General features: G+C 38.2%; 1 protein-coding gene across 7 annotated transcripts; it reads left to right on the top strand.

Moving 5' to 3' along the window:
* Window positions 1-1,927: 1,927 nt before the first annotated feature.
* LOC103704644 (calmodulin-binding transcription activator CBT) lies at window positions 1,928-25,795 on the top strand. 7 transcript variants are annotated; one of them, XM_039117877.1, is made up of 13 exons: window positions 1,928-2,082; window positions 2,571-2,729; window positions 7,765-7,880; window positions 12,374-12,462; window positions 15,806-15,851; window positions 17,077-17,263; window positions 17,635-17,769; window positions 17,840-17,898; window positions 19,224-19,673; window positions 20,699-21,417; window positions 23,821-24,382; window positions 24,623-24,931; window positions 25,401-25,795. In XM_039117877.1, exons 1-13 carry the CDS (start codon window positions 2,019-2,021, stop codon window positions 25,431-25,433), a joined length of 2,928 nt encoding a protein of 975 aa, XP_038973805.1. In that variant the 5' UTR covers window positions 1,928-2,018; the 3' UTR covers window positions 25,434-25,795. The 7 variants fall into 7 exon arrangements, with proteins under 7 accessions (XP_038973805.1, XP_026659467.1, XP_038973806.1 ...); XM_026803666.2 differs by lacking the exon at window positions 25,401-25,795 and having other exon boundaries at window positions 2,571-2,696; window positions 24,623-25,356; XM_039117878.1 differs by lacking the exon at window positions 25,401-25,795 and having other exon boundaries at window positions 17,635-17,760; window positions 24,623-25,356.
* The last annotated feature ends 607 nt before the right edge of the window (window positions 25,796-26,402 follow it).

Raw genomic sequence — 26,402 nt, 5'->3', positions numbered from 1 at the left:
GTATGTACACAAAAACTATTGAACAAATGGATTAGAATAATCCAACTCCTGCTCCAATAAATCACTTATGTTTGCTGGCAATCGCATTAACAGAAAGCACCAATTAATCATGTAATATAGAAATAAAATACAAATTTTCCACCTCACATACAATAACTCTCATTCTCGTGTAGATAAGATATTTCTATCAAAGCATATTTAAAAATTTTATTGGATTAGGCTGAAAATTTAATTAAAATTAAAAATATTTAGATTAGGGGTGTTTTTGATTGATGGATTCATGGTTAAATGTGCGGCTGGATCGGTGGACCCCGCGGAAGGCGAATTCCCTCCCGGCACTGCCTGCTTCTCGGTCCTCGCGGCGGGCGGCTGGCTCCACTTATCTCCGGATAACCAACTCCAAGAGATATCTAAGCTCAATCAACCGTCAAGACGAGATCAGACGGAGGGGCATTTATATTCCCTTGTGCCAACCTTCTGAACTCCACGGTTGGTACGTTTTCTGTCAATGAATTTATTACTCCGCAGGCTCGGTTCGCAGAAAGTATTTTTCCTCCTACAAATATAATTTTTGGAAAACAAATTCCTAAGAACAGGATATGTTTGGTTGATCATGAAAAAGTAACAAATTTTCAATGTGCTTATATTTGATTGACCATCCATTTTTCTGAGAAAATATTGTCCTCTGAAGTTTCAAGATAAAGTACACTTGAGGCTATTTCCTTTGACAAAGAGTTGATTAACCAGGACATGAACATGTTGTTGCAGCGACGCCATGCGAGATACGTTGGGGATCCTTCTTCAGGTCTGTTGATAGAACCATCAAGGAACCCATACTTTGTTTTTGCTTCCAGTGCCAAAGTTATGGATCGTTTCCATGCATGATAATCTTCGTTGCCATTGAGTGGCTGAGGAACAAGAATAAGACCGGGGCTCTTTCTATGATGGAGATAAAAAGGGCTAGTTGGATCATTCATCGGATAAACAAATGTGTTAGTCATGGTGAGGTAAGAACTCTCAGAAGAGAAAGAAAGAAGAACATCTACTGAACGTCCTCAACGTGGCTCTGATACCATAAAGAAATGAAATGAAGTTGGGAAAAAAGGAATGGGCTCTTCTTATTCATTGCAGTATACAAGGATTCTATATATAGATGCCGATGATCCTTCTAGTGACTATCTTTCCTAGCTGTTAACAACAAACTAGCAACAAAAAAAACAAACTTCTGGTGTAACTAACTCTGCCAGCTGCATGCATAATATGGAGTTTGTAATTTTCCAATATATATGTACATAGTATTTAAACATATTTATATGCATTAAGTTAAACAAGCTGACTTTGAGCTTGGCTCATTTACTCGATCGTGGAGCATGCTTATATCAAGCAACAGAGGTTCATCAGTAGCGGCTTGCTTGCTTGACCGCCCTACACTGAAGAACCTGATATCTCTCACCCTTAATAAAAGTTATATAATTTCTGAGAAAGTTATATATAATTTCTATTATACCCTTAATAAAAGTTAAGTCTTTAATATCTTTTTAATGCTTCTTTAATGTTGTAGGGTTTTTTTGAAAAAAATAAAAATGAAATGATTCCCCGTCTCATAAAAAAATAATTTTTCTATATTTTTCATAATTTTTTTTTCAAAAAATATAAAAATTATATTTTCATATGAATATATTTTTTTCATTTTTTTTAAAATTCTAACTAAATAAAAAATATTTCATCATTATTTTTTTTGTTGAACCACACTTTTCCACCTCCTTTTTCCCGTCAACCAAACGAGCCTGAATGGACGCAAATCGGCCCCCACGTCCCCCGTGAGTGCATCTTTTCCTGGTTCCGTCCATTTGCCTGTTTCTTGGTCTCACGGGGGCCACCTCTCTCACTTTCGCTTTCCCTACTTTTACTGCCCCCGCCCTTCCCTATCTCGTTGGTTGTTGCATTTTCCCCTCTCGCGCACCCCCCCCCCACCCCCTCCTTCTTCAATCTAGGGTTTTCCGAGCTATTTGCTCCCGATGGAAGCCGGGGATTCGGCGTCGCTCGACGGAACGGAGATTCACGGCTTTCAGACAAAAGCTGGTACGGGTTTGGACGGGATTCTGTGTCGAGGGATCCGAGTTTCAGGGTTTATTGGCCGGTTTTAGATTAGTTTTCGGGTATTAGGTATTGTGTGATTTCTATGGGTTTTGGCTCGGAATATAAAGATTGCACAGCTTCTAGTCAGTTCTGTGTTATTCTTTATGCTGTTATGGTGTTAAATTCTGCTGTTGTAGGTGATGAGGTTTTGTTGTAGAACTCTTATTAGGTTAAAATCAGCGGTACTGTGTTTTCGTTTGTTCGTAAAGGATTCCTGATACATTGGAACTTCACTCCTTAAAGTTGTTCTTGATGTTAAAGTATCGAGTGACACTCTTTTCTTGTTTTCTTGTTGTCAATTTGCATATCTATGTTTAGTGCAACAAACAATCATCAATTCTTCTAGCTTGCAAAAATGATCGTAAATGCAGATGTTTACATTATTTGTCTGATACATGTTGGTTCTGATGATTTTTGTGCTCTGTGAACAGATTTGCGTATAGAGAAGTTAATGGAAGATGCCTCGGCAAGGTGGCTTCGGCCTAATGAAGTTCATGCAATCCTGTCTAACTACACGCTCTTCAAAATCCAACCCCAACCTACTGAGAATCCAAGAAGTATAACCCTTGCACTTTTGCCTTCAAAAGATTGTATGTATGTATAAAGGTTTTTAGTTGAGTATTAATTCAATGCATATTTTAAAACCTGAATCTCCCTATACCTGATTAATGAAGTTTTCAGGCACACAATCCCATGCAGACACATGCAGTATTACTCCATTTTCTTGATCCATGTATTTCATTATTTTGCTTGTATTCTTTCCCCTTGACATGCTCTAACTATATTGTTCAAGTAAGTTTTTAGTTACATATTTTAAACATCACCTTATGTAGATTCATGTTTTCAAACTCACAAGGGATCATGTTTTCTGGGGATGCGTCAAAGTGCATGCTTTATTTTCTCCCTTTTCTTTCATGTAAGTCACTGAATATGAGCAATCTGTTCATGTGGTGTCTTGGTAGTTAGTACTCATTCGCTAACCAAATAAATGAGCCATTAGCTGTGAGTAGACTTCACCACCTGCTTATGTAATCTTCAAAAGAAAGCAAGTGAGTCTGGCTGCATAGTCGAAGTTGGCAGCCATCATTTTGCTTGCTAATTGTAAGCAGTAACATTTCAAATTTTAATCATATATTATTTTGGTAATCATCTAATTGGATTATTACAATAACTGCAAAACTAAATTGATTTCATTTTCTTGTTAACCAGTTAAAGCTTCAAGTTTTGCTAATTCTATGTTTTAAGATTGGCATAATATGAAAATTATGCAAAAAGAAACAGGAAGAACCCTAAAAGACATTTTGTAATAAGTTTTGAAAGGGAAGCCTTCAAACTGCTTTTCTTAATTTAGTCGTGCAATCGTCAAAATGGAAATAACCTTTTGGCAGTTGTGTTAAAGTTGCCTTCCTCAAAATACCCATGACTTCTCTAAATTCTTTCAAAAATTCTACACATTGTTTGGAACATTTTTCTGTTCTTTCCAGTCATTACACCATTTTAGTGGCGCTCTTCCAAAAACGAATATCAGTATTTTCCATCGTTCCTAGAAGAAGAGTCATATATATCATCTATAATCCCTTGGAAGTATATGCCTCCCCTTCAGAGTGTGTTGTAGGAACTATAATAGTTGAGATACATGTCTGTTAAATTTTTTTGTGCTTTTTCCATTTGTATATTCTCTCACTAGTAGTTGGTATATGTGTTCTATACATGCACCTTGTAGTAGCTAAAATCTTCCCACACGGTGAAATTTAAAATAAATCTACCTTATTAGGTTGTGTTGCACTTAAGCTAAGCCAAGCTCTTTATGCACATTTGTAACTTCACAACCAAGGTTGTAAATATTGGTGGGATGACGGAGCATCCCACCATCCCGAGTGCTAGGACGGGGTACCATCTAGAGTGTCTAGATGGGACGGGTTGGGAAATGGACCAGGATGGCATGGGAAATCCACTATCCTAGTATTAGGATGTAGGGCATCTTGTCACACAGAAAAAAAAGGGATGGTCCTGTCCTATGGTATGTAAAATCTTCTTCAAAATAGTTTCGTAGGTTGAGTATGTCTTGAGAACTCTATAATAACATTTTTAATTCTTAAAAAAGTTATTTATAACACACACTTATGTGTATCAATTATCTTCTTTCTTTCATGTAGTATGGTAATATATGATCTATAACATACTCACAATGAATTTTATTATATATAACTACATGAAAATGGAAATTTTAGGTTCATTTGGCATTATTCCTAGTTTTACTGTTTTTAGGAAATAATCTAATTATGTTTATTTAATTTCCAATTTTTTATATTAGCTAACATATTTGGGATTCAAAATTATCTCGCATTTCATGAAATATAAAAATGGCATGTAGTGGCAGCTACAACGATGGCACCTATAGCAACCACAATGTATGGGTGCTGTGGGGGTGGAGGCGGTTGGAGCTTGGATGGTGGGGGGCAAGGCAGTCCAAGGATGGGGTGGTGGTGAAGTTGATGGCTAAGGTGGTGGTGGTGTTTGAGTGGCGAGGGTCTTTTTTTTGGTGTGGGGAGTGATGGGTGAGGTTGTGAGTGGAGATAATGGTTGTAGGTGTTCTTGTGGTTGCTTCGGTGGTAGTAGCTTTGCAATAGAAAAACAAAAATTCTAGAAGCAAAAGTTTTCTACCACATAGGTTTCTTAGATTTTTGAACCAATATCAAATACATTGAACCAAAATAGGTTAGCAAGATGCAGTTGTTATTTTTTTTTTAACTTTATCTTTAAAAAAATAGAGAACAGAGTTGTATTTGAGTGAACCTGTGCTTGAGCGATCTACTTGTAATTTTTAAGGGAAGCAGATTTGTAAAAATTCTGGTTTTATTTCCTTTTATTTGGATGTTTTTAATGAGTTCTAGATTATTCCCCCTTCAGTTCTTATTAATATCTTTAAACTTGACATCTTATTTCTAAAAGCCAATAATATGTTTAATCCCTTGGTAACTTAAGTCCTATTCCTTTGCCTTTGTCATGGTGGGTGTGTGAACCCCTCTTTTTAGATTGCCCCAATACCCTTGAATCCAAAAAAAAAGAGCTGGAAGTCTTATCTCTTGCCCAAAGACTGTTAGAGGCACTATAGTAGTTTGTCCCTGGGGATACAAATCTTTTTTTTCTCCAGTTCTTTGTCCATAAAGTTGATTCATGTTTGGTAGACATGCACCCTACAGTAGCTAAAATCTTTTCAGACTATAAAATTTAAAATGAATTTACTTGTTAATTTTTGTTGCGCTTAAAACTAAGAAAAGCCCTTTGTGCATCTCTAAAGCTTCCAAACATTTTTTGGGTTGGGTATAACTTTGAAAAATTAGAATATCATTTTAACCAAGGATTTGAGCACTGCTGCATTCTAGTTCACATCAGTTGTATTGGTAAGTCATAGATACCAGTACGCCCTTTTGTATTGTATTTTGTTGGTACACGGTATTTCACTTGTTGTGTAGGCACCAAGAGATGTATCATGTGTTGGTACAATTTGTTACTGTATTGGTAGGCACAGTAACTCTCTTAAACTTTGAAAAAATTCAGATGAACAATAAGCTGCATTTAGACCATGGGCAAAAATGACATGGAACTCTCTTAAACCATGAAAATAATCATATTTTAGAGTCCAACAAGGTAGGAGTAGGGGTGTAGATGAGCCAAACGTGAGCTAGCTCAGCATTAGCTTGAGCTTGGCTCGAGATCAAATCAACCTAGGAGAGCCCATCTCATTTCATGGTGAACCAGCTCGAGCTCGAATTGACTGGGGCAGATAGCATGAGAGCTCTAGAGAGAGGGAGAGGTGGATTTTGTAGAGGAAGAAAGGACTTCTAGATAGAGGGAGAGATAGATGGTTTGCTTGAGAGCCATGGAAACCATGGGATCCAACACTGTTGTAAGGGACAGGATCTAGCATGAGGTAGTTCATGAGGACTGGAGAGAGGGAGGGAGGGAGAGAGAATGGGAATAGAGAGGGATGGGACGCAACTACAGAAAATGAGAGGGATGGGGAGGGGATTAGGGCTCAATCTTTAGCTTTCTTTCACCCAATCTCTTGAGCCACCATATCTATGGTCTAACTTTTACAATATTGACCAATAAATGAAATTTGTAGCTACCGAATTTCATATCCAACAACTATGGCCAGCAATTGATTTGGCAGGTAATGGTACATACTGTATTGAGCCGAGGCATAACGTAACTAGGGGGAGGGAGAGGAAGGAGAGGGTGGAGAGAGAGAGGGATAGAAGGGAGAAGAGAGAGAGGCATACCTGATTGACTGCAGTGATAGAACCTTAACCCTAGCCATGGAGTTGTTATCATTGTAGAACTCTTAATCCTAGCCGGTATTCTTGTCATCATGGATCATCGAGAGAGAGGGGAGAGGGGAGAGGAAGATTGAGAGAGGAGAATCAAGAGATTGAGAGATCGGGAGAGGAGAATCAAGAGAGAGAGAGAGAGAGAGAGAGAGAGAGAGAGAGAGAGTTGAATTGGAGAGACAGAGAGGATCGAGACTTCGAGATGGGTTTTTATTAAAAAAAAGTGGTTTGGTTCTGGAATCGGATCGACTGGGTGAACCGTCTCGGTGACCAACTGGTCTAGCTCGGTACCCTGAATTACTTGATTTGGGTTGTTTTGACGGCCCTTGATTATATATTTATTATTCGTTATATCGAGCTGAACACGGGCAAACTAAATCTAGCTTATGCTTGGCTTGTTTACATTTCAAGCTCAAAAGTCCTGCTCATGTTCAGTTCATTTACTATGTGAGTGAGCTATTGTCAAGCTGAATTTTGAGCCAAACATTAGCTGCTTGCAAATGGCTTATTCGCTTGACAACCCTAGGTAGGAGTGATGCATTGAGTTATTTTATAAGTATATGATTCTTTTGGAAACCATTCTAAAGTTCTCTTTAATAGCAAGTTATCTAGCTTTGGTTGTATCTTAAAATTTTATTTTTGAATGAAAGCCAAGAAATTAATATTTTTTGAAGTTAGCTTTGGGAACTATCAATTTGAGGTGTTTTGGTTTATTGCCTCAAAGCAAAATTTATCAAGGCTAGTGGTACAATTTTAGTTACAATCGAAAACTTCAGATTAATCTAATCATTTTTTACCCAGATTTTCTCCCCTACGTTAAGGGTTTGTTCTAGTGAATTTATAAAACTTATGGCGGGTAGAAAATGATTGACATTTAAGTTTGCTACATATTTGCATTTAGCAGTATATATATGTATATACACAAAAATGCTTATCTACTCGCATGTTTGCTAGCTTTTTTGGAGTCATTTAGTTATCATGCTAAATGCATCTAATTGCCAATAGAAGGATAAAAACAAAATCAATATGCTTAATTTCTTTATACTAAACTGACTATATAAGAGTGCATAATTACATCATATACTTTTTGAGCTTTAGATATGACATATATATATATATATATATATATATATATGAGCAAGCATTTAGAGCTTTTATTGGCCCTTCTTTAGTGTTGTTTGATGTGCTTAGCATGCCATATTTTCATCTAATTGCTTTTATGTGAGCCTATGATCAATATCTGCTAACTTTTCTGATGTTCTTTTTTTTTCTTCCGCTATATATGATTTAGGTGGAACCATTCTATTGTTTGACCGTAAGATGCTGAGGAACTTTCGTAAAGATGGCCATAATTGGAAGAAGAAAAAGGATGGGAAGACCGTTCAAGAAGCCCATGAAAAATTAAAAGTGAGATTTCTTCAATAGAAAACCTTAGCAGTATCATCATCATATATGTTGTTTACTTTTGCTATGCAACTATATCCAATTTATAGCATTTTTTATGTCATATGGAATGTTTTAATTTGCAGTATGTTTTTTATGGCACCCTTATGTAGTTGTCACTTGAATGTTGAGCGTGTGTAAAGCATCACAATTAGACACATATGACAAGCTCATGCTATCATATCCAAATGTGCACACTAAGTTATTAGCACATGATAGCTAATCCATCTAGCTATTTATATTATCTTAACAAGTGATATCAATTAGCAATGCATTAGATTGTTAATGAATAGTGTTAGTGTGAAAAAGGCTGTGGAGAGGGGGTTGAACAGGAAGTGCTATTTTGTTGTAAAGATGCAAAAATCAACTCAGAGAGGAGATATTCTATATCCAACTAAATAAATAATAGCCCCCTCAGGTAGTATTTTTGTGTTGAACACCAATACTTTGCATTTTCTTAAAAAATATCTATAATATTATTCATTTACTCTAACAACCTTGCTTAAACTCATGCTGAATCAATCATCAATATATATAGCAATAGATGAAACCACTCTTTCTAGTCTTTATATCAAAGCTTATGATTAGTTCATTAGAAGTGTCAAATAAAGTGGTAGACTCGCAAAAGTGTGCTGCTCGAGTAACTTATGTTAGAGCAAATAAGCAAAGTAGCAAACTTCTTGTTGTTGCAACATGGGCCATTACGTGATTCTAGGCTTTGATGCTGAAGTCATCAAATTTGTCATCTTTTATCTCTTTCAAATTTCAAGAGAAAGGCCCGTGATTACAAAATTTAGTGGTGGTACATAAATTGATGGTAGTATTGATTGATGAACATCAAACAAATCCTAAAATTCTATGTAAGGGCAACTGAAAAGAAGAGCGATTGAGTAATGGTTCTTGAAGGTACTGAAAAATGCATAAGGTTTTTCATAATGAACTAATTGCTAGGATTTGGGTGCAGGTGCATATTAGTCCATGCCATATGGTATGTACTAAGATTTTCTGTTCCGAGCTCTATTAACTCGGTATCAATCATATAGTACCAACCCGCTAAGGTACTGATGTGGTACCTGGCTCGATATGATACCGCACCAACTTATAGTATAGCTATTACCAAGGTCCGCCGAACTGGTACTGGGACTTGTACTGGTCGGCGGACGGGTCGGTACGGTACCGGCACGGTATGCTTGGGCATCCCGGTTCTGAACCGGCATGCCTAATTTTTTTTGAGTTTTCAAGTTCAATCAATTGGTAATCAATTTTTTCAACTTTTGCAATAATTTTAAGTCTAATGCGATATTTTTTGATGTTTCTAAATGATGCATCTTGTTGTTTTAAAATGATACAAAACATAAAATGATTAGGGTGATGTTGCATGCTACAAGAAGCAACATGAAATATCCTCAAATCAAGTAGTGAGGTGAAAAATATAAAATAACACAATTAATTACATATATTTAAAGTACAATATAAATATCGATATCTAAAATCTCGTCGAGTGGCATTGTCCTTCATAGATATTTGGATCATTAGTATAGTTAGGAGGCAGATCAGCCCACTCCTCTAACTAAGCGGCGTTGTAGTCTTGTATGTTTATCCCATAAGGAACCGCTATGGGTTATAAACACTTTTGGATTTTTTGCCAAAGCTCTGGCTCTGAGAAGTGTTCTTTGGCTGATAAAATGACCGATAAAATGGCTGTAAAAGGGCCCATTCGAATAAGCAGACAGCAAAATTCGATCCGTAAGATGCTCCGGGCTGCGTAAGGTAATAGCCGCCGGGCCTTAGACATACCATATCTGTATCTGTATTCGAGCTATTTTTTGGAGCCCCCTCAAAAATAGAGGGAATGAGATTGGAGAGGAAGTACATCTTATTTAGTCTTGGATCATCCTTCAATCGCGTTGAATCAGTGTGATTTTGCACATTGGGAAGAAGGGGGAGCTACAAAGAAGAAGATGTTCAGTCTTCCCAACATCTTTTAACAAAAGAAAGAAAAGGGGAAGGGGCCCAGTTTCGAACCGGGTCAAATTGGTGCGAATTAAACGGTTCGCACCGAGTTCGAACGGAATCGGCTGGTTTCGAATGGTCCGGCTGGTTCGGTCCAATTTCGGCCTTTTCTGTCCGGTTCGGTCCGATTTCGGCATTTTCCGGCCGGTTTTAGTCGGTTTGGAATCCGTTTTGGCCGGTTTGGAGCCGAAACCAAATTTAATAGACGAACCAGCCTGGTCCCCCACCGGGTCGGCTCGGTACGGGCCGAACCGCTTGGTTCGGTCCGGTTCGGCCTACCTTGGCTGTTGTCTTACTTAGTGACATACCCTATGGCGATATGGGAGTGTATTGTACTAACTTGGCCCATACTAGTAAGCTACCAGTTTAGGACTTGGTATTGAGATGGAAAACCTTGGCATGTACTATATGGGCCAATTCAAGTATGGTCCACATTATCCTATATCAACTTATGGTGGTCTACATGTAATTGTTGAACTTTTATGACTAGCGCACATGCTTATTTTTTTTGAAATAAGCCTGAAAATATGATAAGGCTCATGATTGACACAAGATGGCATCATGATCGACATGGGTGAGGCACACAATAATTTAGTCCTTCCATTTGAGGACTAATATGGTGGCTCATCAAATGTCCAACATGAGCAGATGTCCAAGGGAAGAGATTTTATTTTGAAGAGATCACTCACAAACTAGTGAGACCAAGTGTGCTTGACAAGTGGCCCACCACTAGTAGCATATGACTTTTTGGGAGAAGTTTTGTGGACATATTGATAGTGGGATTATTGGTTAAGCCAACATCATTAAATAGACAAGGGGTCTATCTTTTGCTACAAAAACATATAACCTTTGGTGACAAAGCAACCTTAAAATCCAAAGAGAGTAGAATGTCCTTTATCTTAAATCAGTGCAATAGATACTACCTTAAATATTATAGAGAAACCAAGGTAGGTATTAGGGATGTCAGTTGATGACCCAACCTGCCGACCCGACATGAACCCGTCCTGTGATAGGTTTGACATAAATGATGTTGGGTCGTAAAAAGATTGACTTGGACTAAACTCATACATTAATTGGGTCAGATTCGGTTTTGGACTACCCATTTAACCTATTTAGATTTGTTTGATAATCCGGTTAAGTCAGGTCAGCCCGTTTACGACCCATTTATGAGTTGTTTATGCCCATTTACAACCAGTTACTTGTGTCAAATTGGGTTAAGAGGTTACTGTATACCTGACTTGACCCAACCTGCTTATTAAACAGGTTATGCGGTTTGGGTTGGGTTACATGTTTATTAAATGGTATGGGTTCACGTTTGAATCCCTGACCTGTTTAATAAACATGTTGGGTTTGGGTTGGTAGTTTTCCTCTACTACCTCTTTCTCAACCCAATTAGAACCTGATGCAAGCCGACCTACTGCCAGTGTTAGTAGGTGCGGCCACTAAGATCCACACTATGAAATGATGAGCAATGATATTCTGGTGTTACTAGAGGGATAATATTCGAGAAAGGCATGACAATGACATGCACTAAGGATGGTAATGTAAAATGTGCAAAGTAAGCACATGTAGTGTCGTTCAGGCCATTCTAGCTCAGTGGACTGGACAAACCCTATGAGGATGGCATGAAACTCTAGGAGGGCTGCAACCAACCTCTTCCAACGTATAACCATGAAGAATTCTTCTTGTATGTGAACAACAATGATAAATATTGAGCCTTGAATAGAGGTCCTCTGTGCCACAAAGGCATAGATCATGTGAATGCCATACTTCTGAGTGATAGTTTTTTTGGAATCCTATGCTTTGAGAACCATATATGTGAATCAATATGAAACATTTTATTTTACAGCTTATTTTTTTGGGTACATATTTTATTGCTTGTTTATATGCTCTCATACAGCTAGTAATATGTCATACATTCACTTTTGGAGTCAGAACATAGTCCACTTGTTGATTGGGGTAACTATGTGAGCTGCTTCCCACTAAGTCACTAGGGGGCTGGTCCTTGTGCATGCCTAAATTACATGTAGGACTTGCATTTTACATATGGTCTGCACTGCTGATAGTGCCTAGGCATGAATTTGTGTATTGTCCTTTCATGTGAGAACAGTACAGCATGACTGCTGATTGCTGTGCCAATCTTAGTCGGGCAATATGATTGATGAAACAAACTAGGTGGCTTGATGTTGTAGTATGGTTGTTATTTTCTAGGTATTTCCGTACCTGGGTAGTGCTGTATCATTCATGTATTACAGAAGAACAAACCCAGATGCATAAACTTTTATATTTTGTTGTATTAATTCAAATCACCTTTGGTTCTGTCATTTTTTTTTTTGTGTAACTTAATCTTATTTTTGGCTCGCTCAGTAGTGTAACTTTGCCAATTTCAAAATCTGCTTCAGAAAAAGACAATCATTGAGATATTCTTCTCAATTTTGTTACAGATCGGGAATGAAGAAAGAATCCACGTTTATTATGCTCGCAGTGAGGATGATCCTAACTTCTACCGTAGGTGTTATTGGCTGCTTGATAAGTGCGTAGTTCTTCATGCTTATCCTTTTAAAGTTTGTTTTGGGTTTAATGACTTCATATTGCACATAAGCTATGTATATACAAGGACAAGATGAGTGCATGTTGTGAAGCTTTTTCGTTGACTTCCCATTTGGAAGTAAACATGGTCACGTGCTGAAGCCAGTATCCTTTGGCCTTGATCAACTCCTTCTACAAACCAATGAAGCAATCTAATAACCAAGCTGAGGTTCAGAGCTTTCAGCCATGTTACCTAGAAACTTTACTTTGAGGAATTCTAGATTGTTAAACACTTGAACACAATACAGTGCCGAGGACTGGAATTCTCGAAGACTGCACTGTGTGGGTGCGAAAACTCATCTAGAATTTCTGAATGCCTTGTCAAAAAGTCAATGTTGCAAAATCCTAACTGCCAGAAAAAAATTTGATCCAAATTGTTGGAGACAAATGTCACAACCAAGGTCCGCCGTACCGGTACCGGTCGGCGTACCGGTGGCGGCCCGGACCGGTACGAAACCGGTCCCGTACCGGTGACGTACCGGTCCGAACCGGTTCCGTACCGGTCCGAACCGGTCCCGTACCGGTCCGAACCGGTCCCGTATCGGTCCTTCAACAATAAATTACCGGTACCGGATTTTACGCTGATCCGGTACCGGTCCCAGGCCGGACCGGTACGTACCGGCCCGTACCAGCCGGTACGGACCGGTACGGCAGACCATGGTCACAACCTTTTTTCACTCTCAAGTATTTTGTAACATGGACTGCATGTTTTCCATTTTAAAGTTCCACTTTCTATTCAACTTAATTAAAAAATATAGCATGAAGCTTATCATATTCTTGAAACCTGTTTCTTTTTACCTGGTTTGTAAAATCATAAGCCCCCTGAATGGCGAAGAATTTTTCCTCTCCTTTTGTTGGGCCCTATAGATGCAGGAAAAATAGGCTTGTACATGCAGGAAAGAGAGCTTGCCATTAGCTTGGAAAGTAACACATACTAACTTGACCAGCTAAGCTGTTAAGAGTGCAGGGAGATTGAGAAATACATGGAAGGCAGGGAGGACTTGGAGGGATGCACAAAGGGAAGAGAATCAGGTTGAGAATAGAACAGGAATAAAGAAGAGATTTGTTACCTTAAAATGAGAGGAGGGGAGGGGAAGGGGATTTATAGTTCAATTAGGATGTTGTTATCAAAATTATATAATTTCAGACATGATACATGACAGCATGTAAGTTAGGAATGAGCATGTAATCTTTAATGATTTGTGTGCATCACCCAATTGGCTAGGTTAACTGGGCTTACGCCTTAACTTATCCTTAGCCTGTTTGACTATTATATTAACATTGAGAGATGAAGAATATGCATGTTCCTCTTGGTTATGGTTTGTAAGGGCAAGCGAGTGGCTACTTCTCTTCGAGGCATAGGGAGAGTGAGTTGCCACTTCTCTTTGAGGCATTAATCCATTATTATGGAGCTTGTGTTAAAATTAGTGTTATTGCTATTTTTTAAGATTGTAAAATAAATAATAGACATCAAAACATAATAAATGTAATAATAATGATAGCAACATTAATAACAATGACAACAATTGATACTTACTACTTAATACCTAATAGCCATAACTAAAACATTTTTAACAATTTTAACATCAGTAGCAATATACATATCAAGCTTAGCCATAACTTGCTTCTAGTCACCAGTGGACTGAATACACATCACTTGCACGAGCTCGCATAGGAGCGGAGCACATATGCATCCACATAATGCAGCCACATAATGCTAAGTAGGATTGCATATGCTAAGTGGGATTGCATATGCTATATGGGCTGCCTGTTTGTCCCACATGCAGCGCAAACACATATAGTGATTGCTCATAGGAATGTGTTATTGTTGGGGGATGAAATTTGCATATGCAGCTGCATTTACTGCTGTTGAAACAGTGATACAGATTCTCCTTCAGGTGGTCACCTTATGTTCGGCGCACTTTACTAAATCTTGGTACCATTCCATGTCATGATGTGTTTGCAAAATACTTGAACCATGGACTGATGTTATTTGCATGTTTCAAGAAGGGAGCTTGGTCCTTCATAGTTACCGGTATAAACATGCCATATGGAGCAAAATTTTTAAGTTTCAGCAAAAATTGACCAGTTTTAGTTGAGAGCAAACCAAAATCAACCTCCAGTTTTGGGTTACTGTTAGGTTTGATAGTTCAAATCAATTTTGACCTAATTTCAGTGCTCTCTGTTAATTTTGGCCAAACATGACCAAAGCTTGCCATACATGCTTTCTTTTAAGGTTTATTTGGTGTCTCCATTCATATTGGGTTCGTTTCTTTCTTTATTTAATTATGTAGGTTATTTGGTATATAGATATTTTTTAATTTTTCCTTCCACAAGTTAAGATAATATGGAAAATTTAACCCTTGACAGGCTGAGGTCTTAGAGAAAACCTTTGTTATAATAATTTATAAAAACTAATCTGAACAACTAGATACTAGACATTTCACAAAAATATCATTTTATATAAAATAAGCATAGCATCGTTCCGGTAAATGGAAATATAATGAAATTTTGAACAACTAAAGTCCAAAAAAATGAAAAATATGTTTGTTTGTACGTGTTCACAGTAGAAAACACTAGCATATTTAATTTCACTTATATGCAATATTAACCTCACCTTAAGGTTGTCAAAACTCCAAAATAGAGAACCTAGACAACAAAATATGCTCTAAAATGTTGTGTAATGATGTTTCTTGGGCTTCTTTGTTTTCTTCTTCTGTGTTTCTTATTTTTTGACTGAGGCCCAAAACAAGGAACAAAAATTTCCAAAACCATTGAAACCTAAACTCATGGGACTTGGCCAAAATGAAAACCGACTTTTCAAACATTAACATAGGGGGCGCTTTGCATGTGGCTTTAATATTGACTGGATCAACATTTGAAGAATGCTTGACTTCCCTGTAGATTGGATGATTACCAGGCTTTAGTCCAAATGCATTGTCGGGAAATTTAGGGAGGGCATCAGTTAATCTGGATCCATGCTTAAAGAGACCAGGTGCATGTTGGTTCATATTGTGCCTTTTTATTTATTTTTTAATTTCTTATAATTTTTTATAATTACGATATGCAGTTTTGTTATTCTACAACTGTTCCTTTCTAGTTCTATGAAATAGACTGCTTAATGAGATTGACATCTGGCGCTGTGCCCAACAGGTTTATTTGAAGTTGATTATGAGTAGTTTCAACATTTTGTTAATGTTGATGTCCAGTTTATACAAATATTCAAGTTATGTTGATATCCTATAAAGTTGCCAACTGAAATGATACTATAACTGTTTCTTATTCAGGAAGTTGGAGCGCATAGTTCTTGTACATTATCGTCAAACTTCAGAGGTTTCTTTCTTTCTATCCTGTCAAAGATTTATTATAATTCTTTGCATCAAGCATTTTTATGTGCAAATCAAAAGTCATCTAACAGCAAGAGTTTTACTTAATAGGTAGATGAAATTCTTTGTAGCATGTATTTTTCTTTGTGGACCTGAATCTTCTGACTCAAAGTACTGTAATTTCTTTTTCTTTATTTTGAAACTCTTTCAACCTTTAACAAGAAAGCTATGTGCTCAAGTAATTCTGCATTAATGATGCTTGATTGCCTTTTGCTACGAGGTGAGGTTCTTTAGAAACACACAAAAAGCTCAAGGTTAGGTGGATAATCTAAAGTTCATGCCTTGTGGCCATATTCTATGCCTAACATGAGATGCATGCTCATAGGCTTGAGTTATATTAATTCCAGTGGAAGGAATGGCTTGATTTTTTGCAATATTTTGTATGGTATTGTATGCCAAGTTTAACATGGTAGGATATATTATTATATATCAAGGTTAGTTAAATCGGTACTGGGACCCATGGCGGTCGGCTATTGGTTCGGTACAGTTTCAGTTTGGTATGAGGTGAACCGGACGGCTCACCCCGGTTCAGTAGATCATGATTCAAGTCTTTTAAAGAGGTGGGGGGGATTGAACTGGTTCAAACTAGAGCGGTTCGCACCGATTCCGCTTGGAACTGCCAGGTTTGAAGTGATTCGCACCGGTTCAGGGCGGTTTAGGGGGGATTTCAAAATTTAGGGCCAAATCAATCCGTTCCCCATCGGTTCACTTCGATACGGGGTGAACCGGCCGGTTTGGCAAACCTTGTTATATATATCCTTCGATCTTTATGCAGATTTTAAAGCTTGGTAAAATATACACCACTTTTTAAATTTTCCATTAGTTTTATCTTGATCTGTTGATTGCTTGCAATTAAATGACTTTATAGATTCTGGATGTTATCTTTCCAACGGATGTAGGTAGGTTTACCGTCTCGGTACCGAACCCCGTAATGGTGCCACATTAGCACAGCATCGGTACGGTACGGTATGAAATTTTTTTAGCGTACCGAGTATCGGTACTCGGTATGTCAACTGTATCAGATATCGGTACTGAACTAGTATGGTATGGTATGTCCCATCCCGTCCCGTCCGGTTCAGGCCGGTACGATATGCTATGGATGTAGCTGTGAAAGTTAAAATACAAAACCACCTTGTTTACTTGTTGCACCTCTGATTTATATGTGTTCTCAGGAAAATGCTTCTCAGAACCCTTCAACACCGGTGGAATGTACAGAAGCTTTATCCTTGACAAACAGGATGCATCATGGTTCTCCATCAACACCAATAAATTCTTCTGGTTCAGCTCATTCAGAGTTGTCTGGATCTGCTGTTATGTCAGAAGAAATCAACTCAAGGGAGGATCATGCAATCAACACTGGTGAGACAGACCCCTCTGTTGGTCTTTGATGATTATATATGCTCAATCTGTTATAATATTCTTCCTCTCTGTCAAGATAAAGTAGCTCATAACTTGTTTGAAGAATCTCAATACATCCTACTTTTACTTCAAGCTGAATTTTTAAAGTGTTATTTTTGTTTACTTATTTTCTTCCATTCATTGATGCTAGATGTGCCTGGTATTATTACAAAAGAAAAAAATCCAAATATATAGTGTCGTTGGTCCTCAAATTGTAGGCATGGTGGTTGATGCACTTATGTTTGTTAATTCACCCCTGAGATAATGCTTTCATGTCGCTGCTGCACATCTTGGTTTATAATACATTTCTTCAATGTTTTCTTCTCCTGCAGGTTCTGGTATATCTCTGGCTGACAATTGTAATGAACTTTGGAATCATGAGTTAAGTCTACATGAAATTAACACACTGGACTGGGAAGATCTAGTGGAGCCACAGACTTCCACTGTTTCTATGTTAGGTAGAGAAGGTATGACTTATGTGCCATGATAAAAATTGGATTTTTACAACAGAAGCCTGACCATGGTTCCATTTTACAGGTGTTGCTTCATCCTCTGTCCAACAGATGCCAGATGGTTTTAGGAACTCTGTGAACAATGTAAGCAACATGCTGTGCACAATTCTTTGTGGATGCAAAAGTTATACAAAAGTATATGTTGTGATGGGAAAATAGATCCTGAAATTGCTTACCAAAAAAAGGTTCTACAATTAATTTGATAATAACAAGTTATTCAAGGCATGTATAGATGCCACCTCATTCAACAGCATGTTAAAAATGTGAACCCTTATAGACGAGCTTCTGTGGGTTATTTTCAACATCAATGCGTTTGGGAAAAGAGCTATTTTTTCCAAAAAGCACCACAAGTTTTGGTCTGATTCATTGCATCCGTCCACCTGTGTTTCTGTGGTGCATCCATAAGGTAAGAATTTTTTCTACATATTAGAGTAAAAAAGAAAAACTCAAAAGAAAGAAAAACTTGTCCTATCTTCTCACCTTGTTTGCTTCCTTCGTCCTCCAATTTCATCTTGTGTTTGTCTGTCTTCCTCTTTCTCTTCTTCTTTTCCTCCTCCTCACTTGTCACCCTCAAATGCATTATCAAACTCGGATTCAGCGCAAAATGAATTTGGAAGGATTTTGTAGTGAAGTAGATTCCGTCATCTAATATAAAGAAAATGGTTTGGCTGTGCTTCAACCAATTCACATTTATGTTGAATAATATTGGTCTGTGCCTTGGTTCATCAAACTAATATAGCATAACATGTTTCTGTTGTTCCATAATCTAGATTGGTAATTGAAGCTTAGTATTAGAAAATTTCACTATTGTCCCAGGCCTTCCATTCCAGGCTCCAGCCCATGAACACTAAGGAGTTAGGTTGGATGAGTTGCAGTGGTGCAATGGAACTGCTAAGACGGCAAAAGTGTTTCCATATGCAGCTTCAATTGTCTATTATCGTCTCATACAGTATGCAAGTACAGTGCATGCATTGACTATGTAGAAACAATTTAATGCCTTAGCATCTAACACTTGTGAAGAATGCTTGACCTTACATATTGCATTATCACAAGTTGTACTCAAGGCGCCTATTTATTTATGTAAAAGCATTCTAGTCCTTGTTTTGACATCTACTTCTTATCCAAGATCCGTTTTATCTCATAAGCTTTAGATGTGTTGTCAGTGTTCATGTAAGTTAGCTCACAGTTAGAAGTTGCATAATTAGAAGTTTACCTTTCTCTTGTCTGAAGCTTAAGATACACGAGGAAATTAAGTAGATGATAAGAAAACTTCTGAAGCTTAAGATACATGAGGAGATTAAGTAGATGATAAGAAAACTATCTATTTGGTCTTTTGCCAACCTTGTATAGTCTATATCTTTCTTTTCGTAAGATTTTGCAGTGAAGTGCTAGTGTTCATTGTGCCACAGCATAGCTTTCTTCCATCTCATGATGTGGTTGAGGGAGTAACTTCTTCTGGACATCCAACTGATGTTACTAATGGTAATGGGATCATTGGAGTTAACCACGTAAATGGTGGTTACTTTCAAACGGCAAAGAATCAGGAGAACCCATCACCGCTGTTCAAGACTATGAATCCAACTTCTCAAGTAGCAGACATCAAATTAGATTCTGTTCATAGCAGTGCGAGTCCAGATATTTTTACTGGTGATGTTTTCCTTGCTCAGAATAGTTTTGGAAGGTGGAATTGCATGAATGATGATTCCCTTGGCTTTGTGGCTGATCAACTTGAAGCCTTAAATTCGAGTGGCGACAAATCAAATGCTTTTACAATAATGGATCAGTCCTCAACTGCGGAACAAGTTTTCAGTATTACTGACATCTCGCCTGGATGGGCTTATTCCACAGAGGAAACCAAGGTTATTTTCTTAATTTTTTTCGAAGCATTTGTTTTATTCTTAACCTTAGGTAGTTAGGTGCCTTTCTTCTTTTAGAAGATGAAGCTACTGACAATAGCAATTAGCTGGCATCTTATAAAGATTTTTAATGCCTAACATGTTTTGTGAAACCAGTTATTTTAATTGCTTGTATCAAGGGTTGAAGTACTGGTACTGGTAGAGTATGGCATAGTACCATATGGGCACATGGCACACCTCTTGGTGCTGGCACAGCATAAATGAGGTGATGTTGCTTGGTATGTTGCTTGTGTTGCTTGTACAGCTGGTGTGAATGGGTATGCATTCGGCACTTAAATTGTATCTGTATCACTATCTGTAAGACATGAATCAGTTTAATGTTTTCTTAAGATCATGAAAAGGATCTTTACTATCAAGAGATGTGAAAGGTGATGTGACTTGGCTAGGTAAGCATTAGAAGTGTTCTAACACCTGGTTGATGTGAAAAAGTAGGCATAACAGTTATGAAGAATGCTTCTTTTAAGTATATGAACATCATGAAGAAAACATAAGTACTGCTCTGACAGATGATAAGAATTTTCAGTTGATGAGCGAGGTTCGATCTAAATAGCAAGTATCTGCAATTCTGCATCTTTACTTGTGGATGAATTTGTCAAAGATCTGCGTGACTTGAAACAGTCTTATGTGGAGATGAAATCTTTCCTTTTTATGAGCTTCATACAGTTTATTATACTTGCTAGCCCCTAGGGCAGTAAAATGTCATTTATGGATATGATAATGAGCTCTTGTAGAGCACAATAACCACTGGAAATCTTTTGTCTAATAATTATTCTAACAGGGAAGTAATATTTCAATCCACAATTCATATTCTTGAAACCTTGTGTCTCAGAACTGAGATTGATACTCTTCAGATTGATCTTGCTATTGAACGTTCAGTTTGCATTTATTGTATGGGATTCAAACTTGCATCAGCATTTTAATTCTGGTTGTGTCTCTTTGTAATATAATGACAAAAGGAATGTATGCAGGTTCTGGTTGTAGGACATTTCAATGAACCATACAAACATCTCATGACATCCAATATTTATTGTGTCTTTGGGGAGATGCATGCTGCTGCAGAGATGATTCAAGCTGGTGTCTACCACTGCACCGCAATGCCACATCCACCTGGCTCAGTGAATTTTTTTATGACTTTGGATGGCTATACACCCATTAGCCAAGTTCTGAGTTTTGATTATCGATCAGCGCCGAGTGTTAAGTTGAATGGAGGGGTTACTTCATCAGAAGATGACAATAACAACCTAAAGTGGAAAGAATTTCAGGTGCAGGCAAGGCTTGCTCATTTACTTTTCTCTACAACCGACAATATTTCCATTCAGTCCAACAGGATACAATCAAAATCCCTGAAGGAAGCAAAAAGATATTTATCAGCCACATCTCCTTTAATGGCAAAGGATTGGATGAATCTGCTCAGGCTAAGCAGCAATAGTGAAGCCCTCCATGTACCAGCTACCCAAGACTTGTTTGAGCTGGTTCTGAAAAATAAGTTACAAGAATGGATTTTGGAGAAGGTAGCTGAAGGTTGTAAAACAACTTCCCTTGATAGTCAAGGTCAAGGAGTCATCCACCTCTGTGCTATTCTAGATTATGCATGGGCTGCTCGTTTGTTTGCCTTGTCAGGCATGTCTTTGGATTTTCGAGATGCTTCTGGCTGGACAGCACTACATTGGGCAGCATATTTTGGGAGGTACAATTTTTTCAATATTGAAATTAAATTTGGAAGATGTAATTGCTTTCTGTTAAATGTTTTCCATTGTGTTCACATCTAGGAAAAACTTTTTTAATTTTTTGGTAGAGGATCTAATGGTTGTCAAGAAATAATATGGTTATGGAATTTGTTCTTGAGCAGGGGAGTTGACCATATCATTTTGATGGAATTTGAGTTTTGGACTATTTTTATTGAACTCAAAGGGGGGCAGTTTCTTATTTATTTGTAATATCTGAAGCAAGGTTTGCAATCTTGGTACTGGACCCTGTACCAATACCATACTGGTATGGTATTGGTATGCCCGGTATGGGGGTTGGTTTGGCATATCGAGACTCGGCACACGTCCTGTAGTCTTGGTTCGATACTGATATGTTACGATATTATGCCCGATATGGGATGGTACACACTGGTACAATGAACCTTGATTTGAAGCAAATGATATTTTTTCTTAAATGGTATTCATGTAAATAATGTTTGTTATCAGTTGTCTTCATGTTGTGCCATAGGTTGTTTACAACCAACAAACAACCTCCCATTCCCTCTCCAATGCAATGAATGGTTAAGAAAAAGTGTTTTGAACTTTTTTGGGCCTAGTACCAGTCAGAATTGAGCCTTGCTATCAACATGGTTCGATACAGGGAAGTATGGTTTGACGCCCTTCCATTTTGCTGGGTACCCTAGCACACATGCATTCTTTGTGCTGACAATGGTCCAGCATAGATCAGCATGGTGTAACGAGCACAGACCAGCATGGTGTGACATTCAAAAAATTGCTTATCATAATATGAAGCTGACCATATGATTTGCCAACCATTAGTATTCACCTAATGCTGCAAGAAATTAGCTGGTTTAACAAGATGACCTGCATGCTAATTAGTGGGAATAGATATGTAGGTTCAGCTTTCTGAGTTTGATCCTAAATCTATCTCTCCTATTATATTGGGACAAGTGTAGTGTCATGGGCTTCATCATCCAATATTTTTTCTGTCTCCGAATGGCATCAAGCTGATCAGTGGTTATTCTCTCACTTGATGGCATAAATGGTGACAATACTGACATCTCTTCCATATGTAGCTCACTTCCAGATTGCTTAGTAGATATGCATCTGCCTCTGTGACCTCTCTGTGTAAGTTGAGCAAGTCTCAAAAGTTTTTTCTCTATGTCAATCTACTTAGAGGGGTGAGCAAAAGGGGTATTTAACAGCTTTATACTATGATGCCTTCTTTGGGGGGTTTGAGCTCTAAGCAATGACCTGGTTACTTCTTTCTTATCAAGCTAGGTGCCAGTGCGTTCAAGGACTGTCAGTGACTTTTCATACCTAGTGCAAATTCATCCAAATGTTGACTCAGACACTATTTCCATCATGACTGCTTGCTTTATCAGGAGTATGCTATCACTAAGCTTGTAGCTTCTCAGGCTTTATACAGGACATCCAACTATGCTCTGTCACTATAATCAACATTATTGACAAGGAACTACTTTAGTCGATTTCGCATGTTCATTTTATTTCATGGAACTGAAACTCTCCTATCAAGAACTTAGTTTCTTCAAACTTGCTTGCAGCACTTTCTGATGCTTAGATGCAGACTAAGTGACCCATCCTAAGCAAAAACATGCGGAGAATGTTATATATATAGAATGTGGATATAACAAGAAGGGAAAGCTTATGGTCTTATATAGAGCAACTCTTAATATTTACAGGTGGTGGATCCATATATCCCTCCTTTGGTGGCTTGAGGATCCAACATGAGAGGAGTCTATAATGCATTCCAACGGCTGGCAATGCAACAATTGCTATTTAAATGTGTCTAAGTAGGCATAAATTCAATCCTTAAAACAATACTGACCAAATTGTTTGACTATGGATATTATTTTAGATACAACTAGTTATATACAAGGAATGCTGAACCGGCCTGTACCGGCCGATTCAGCCCGTACTGAACCAGTCCGGTATTAAAAAACGGTACCGGCCCGTACCGACTAGGAACCGGCCCAAACTGGTTGGTTCACACTGGTTTCAAATTTTTTTGGGCTTTTGGATGCGTGAACTAGGCCGAACCAGTGGTATTGGTTCGGTTCGGTCCGAACCGGTCCGGTGGCCGACCAGTATGCCTACCGGTACCGGTTCCAGTTCGGTGATCCTTAGTTCTATATGTAGCTTTTAGTACACCATGATCACATTATTATGTTGAACATCTTATGCATATTGTACATGAAATCTCACATGACTCGACCAAGTTATAGACTGTCATGATTGATCTGGATATTCACATGAAATTCAGGTGCTTTAAACATTGATTGTTAATTTGCACTTGCTTTTTTTTCCTTTCCTGCATTGTCCTGGTCAAGTTCAAATGAACATGCATGGATTTGTTGATTCAGGGAAAAAATGGTTGCTGCCCTTTTATCTGTTGGGGCAAATCCAAGCTTGGTCACGGATCCTACTTCAGAATTCCCTGGAGGATGCACTGCTGCTGATTTAGCATCAAATCAAGGGTATGAAGGCTTGGCTGCATACCTTGCAGAAAAAGGATTAACTGCCCATTTTCAGGCTATGTCCTTGTCTGGGAACATAAGTGTGCCCCTGTCACCAAGTTCAACCAACCAAGTGAGCTCTGAAAATGTTTATGCTGAGAACCTTACAGAACAAGAACTGTGTCTAAAAGAATCATTAGCTGCCTATCGAAATGCTGCTGATGCAGCAGACCGCATACAAGCTGCATTCAGGGAGCGTGCTTTGAAGCAACAAACAAAAGCAGTTCAGTTGGATAAACCTGAGATTGAAGCAGTCCAGATAGTTGCTGCACTAAAGATTCAGCATGCATTCCGCAACCACAGTAGACGAAGGATGTTGAAGGCTGCTGCACGAATACAAAGCCATTTCCGTACCTGGAAGATTCGAAGACATTTCCTTAACATGCGTAAACAAGCCATCAAGATCCAGGTAATCTTGTGTTTGGGTTTAGCCAATAGAAATTTTAACCATATTGTGCAGTGTAAATATTATTCTCCTCTCGAGTCAATTCTGTTATTGTTTATGTCATCTGCTACCATAAGGAAGCAACAGTCCTTGAAATGATGCAGTCAAGTTTTTGGAAACTGTGATGTGGTAGCTATCATATCATGCAGCATGTTGCCCATTTGATCTTCTTGATCATCTGATTCAGTTTGAATTTCTTCTCAGGCTGTATTCCGAGGTCATCAAGTGAGAAAGCAATACTGCAAAATAATATGGTCAGTTGGAGTGCTTGAGAAAGCAATCCTGCGCTGGCGTTTGAAGAGAAAAGGCTTACGTGGTATTCAAGTTGAATCGAAAGAAGCAATGAAAGTGGATACAGAAGAAGAGAGCACTGAAGAGGATTTTTTCAGAATTAGTAGGGAGCAAGCTGAAGAACGTGTGAAAAGATCAGTCATACGGGTCCAGGCCATGTTTCGTTCACATCGAGCTCAACAAGAGTACCGAAGAATGAAGCTAGCCCATGAGCAGGCAAATGTAGTGCTTCTTAAAGGAGATATCTTAAATTATTTTTGATTATAAATTCACTTAAAATATCATGATGCCTACAGCAAGATCTTTAAGGTCACAACTGATGAAAGATGCTTAATAGACTGACTTCTGGTGACAAACTTGCTCCCTGTCAGATGTTGGGCCCAATATCTGACCAAGTGGGGGTTTGGGTGGCGTCAGAAGCGGCTACATCAAGCATTGCCCACTAACAAATCCTATCCTGCCTCTGTTGAAAGAGAGTATGTTCTTTCGAATGCACATATAAGTAAAATGTCATCCATCAAACTGAAGCCCTCTGCTTCAGTATATGTAAATTGCGGTTGAATTTGTTGAGCCAGTTGCATAGTTTGAACCTGCTTCATGCTAATGAATGGGACATAAATTCGGTATTGTTGTGCTTATTATGTTAATTGTGCTGTCAAATCTAAGTTTCCTTTATTGTGTAATGGTGCAGTTGGAATTCAATGAGCTAGATCAATGGCCATAGGCAGATCTTTGAAGCTGTAGCTGTCCAGGATGGGTAGCTTTTCTTCTGAGATATCTACTTCTGTGCAAAGATTTTAGTTTCCATATGCTCAAATAGGTGTACAGTGTACTCAGTTGAGCTAATTAAGTAGAATTTGGGTTGTTTTATTCTGGTTAGCCATATGACAATTGTTTTACGCTGTATATTTATTGGGGCTGATCCATGGAAACTGGCATCTCATGCGAAGAGAATGTTGTAATAGTGCTTATGAAAACTGTTTAATTTAGTGCGAAGCTGAGAATGACGCCCCATCTGTTGTGTTGTTTATCATGCTTGAGTGGGCTGCTGCAATTTTGTGACATTTAACCAAGGACCTGGCTCTATTTTCACATCATTATGGTAGTTCTTTTTCTTTCCCAGTCGTTCTGATGTTCGCACATGTGGATGAACTGCACCTACAACTTTTGTCAGCCAAAGGCTTGTTCCATCTACTAATTGGATGTGACCCACCCGACTGGAAGGTGCCCTTAATCTAGATGGGTATGCCCTGCGAGATTTCGATGAACTGTAGTTGCGCCGTGGATCAACAGCTTCTTAATGACCAAGGGATGAGGTACTGTTTCTCCCTTGGTATACAGCTTGAATGAAATTTGTGGTTGGATAACCTTTTTAGTGGTTGCTATCTTGTCTTCATTGCTAGAGAAATAATGGATGTTTTTCGCCCAGCCATCAATCCTTAGGCTCAATCTTTTAAAATAAAGATGATGCAGGGCATATATTGGACAACATAAGTGATGCTGAAGGTAGTCATGGAGTTGGTCTAACAATCTCTCTTAACATGCTCTTGCATGCGCATTTGATGTGATAAACTGAACTGGAATAGTTTGGACAGGCCGAACCTGAATGGAGCATGGGAGCACCCAAAAATAGTTCACCTAGTCTTCTTGCTTGAAGAATTTTCCTCTATTTATTTAGAGGATTCTAAGAGCC

This window comes from Phoenix dactylifera, unplaced genomic scaffold, assembly GCF_009389715.1.
Source record: "Phoenix dactylifera cultivar Barhee BC4 unplaced genomic scaffold, palm_55x_up_171113_PBpolish2nd_filt_p 000283F, whole genome shotgun sequence".
Taxonomy (NCBI): domain Eukaryota; kingdom Viridiplantae; phylum Streptophyta; class Magnoliopsida; order Arecales; family Arecaceae; genus Phoenix; species Phoenix dactylifera.
This window is presented reverse-complemented; position numbering and strand designations above follow the sequence as displayed.

What these genes read in the sequence shown, in the direction of transcription:
- LOC103704644 (XM_039117876.1), top strand. Translation starts at nt 2,019, where the DNA reads ATGGAAGCCGGGGATTCGGCGTCGCTCGACGGAACGGAGATTCACGGC. An exon ending in TGTTATTGGCTGCTTGATAA is followed by an intron (nt 12,463 to 15,805) that starts GTGCGTAGTTCT and finishes TTTCTTATTCAG; the next exon opens with GAAGTTGGAGCGCATAGTTC. An exon ending in GGATCATGCAATCAACACTG is followed by an intron (nt 17,264 to 17,634) that starts GTGAGACAGACC and finishes CTTCTCCTGCAG; the next exon opens with GTTCTGGTATATCTCTGGCT.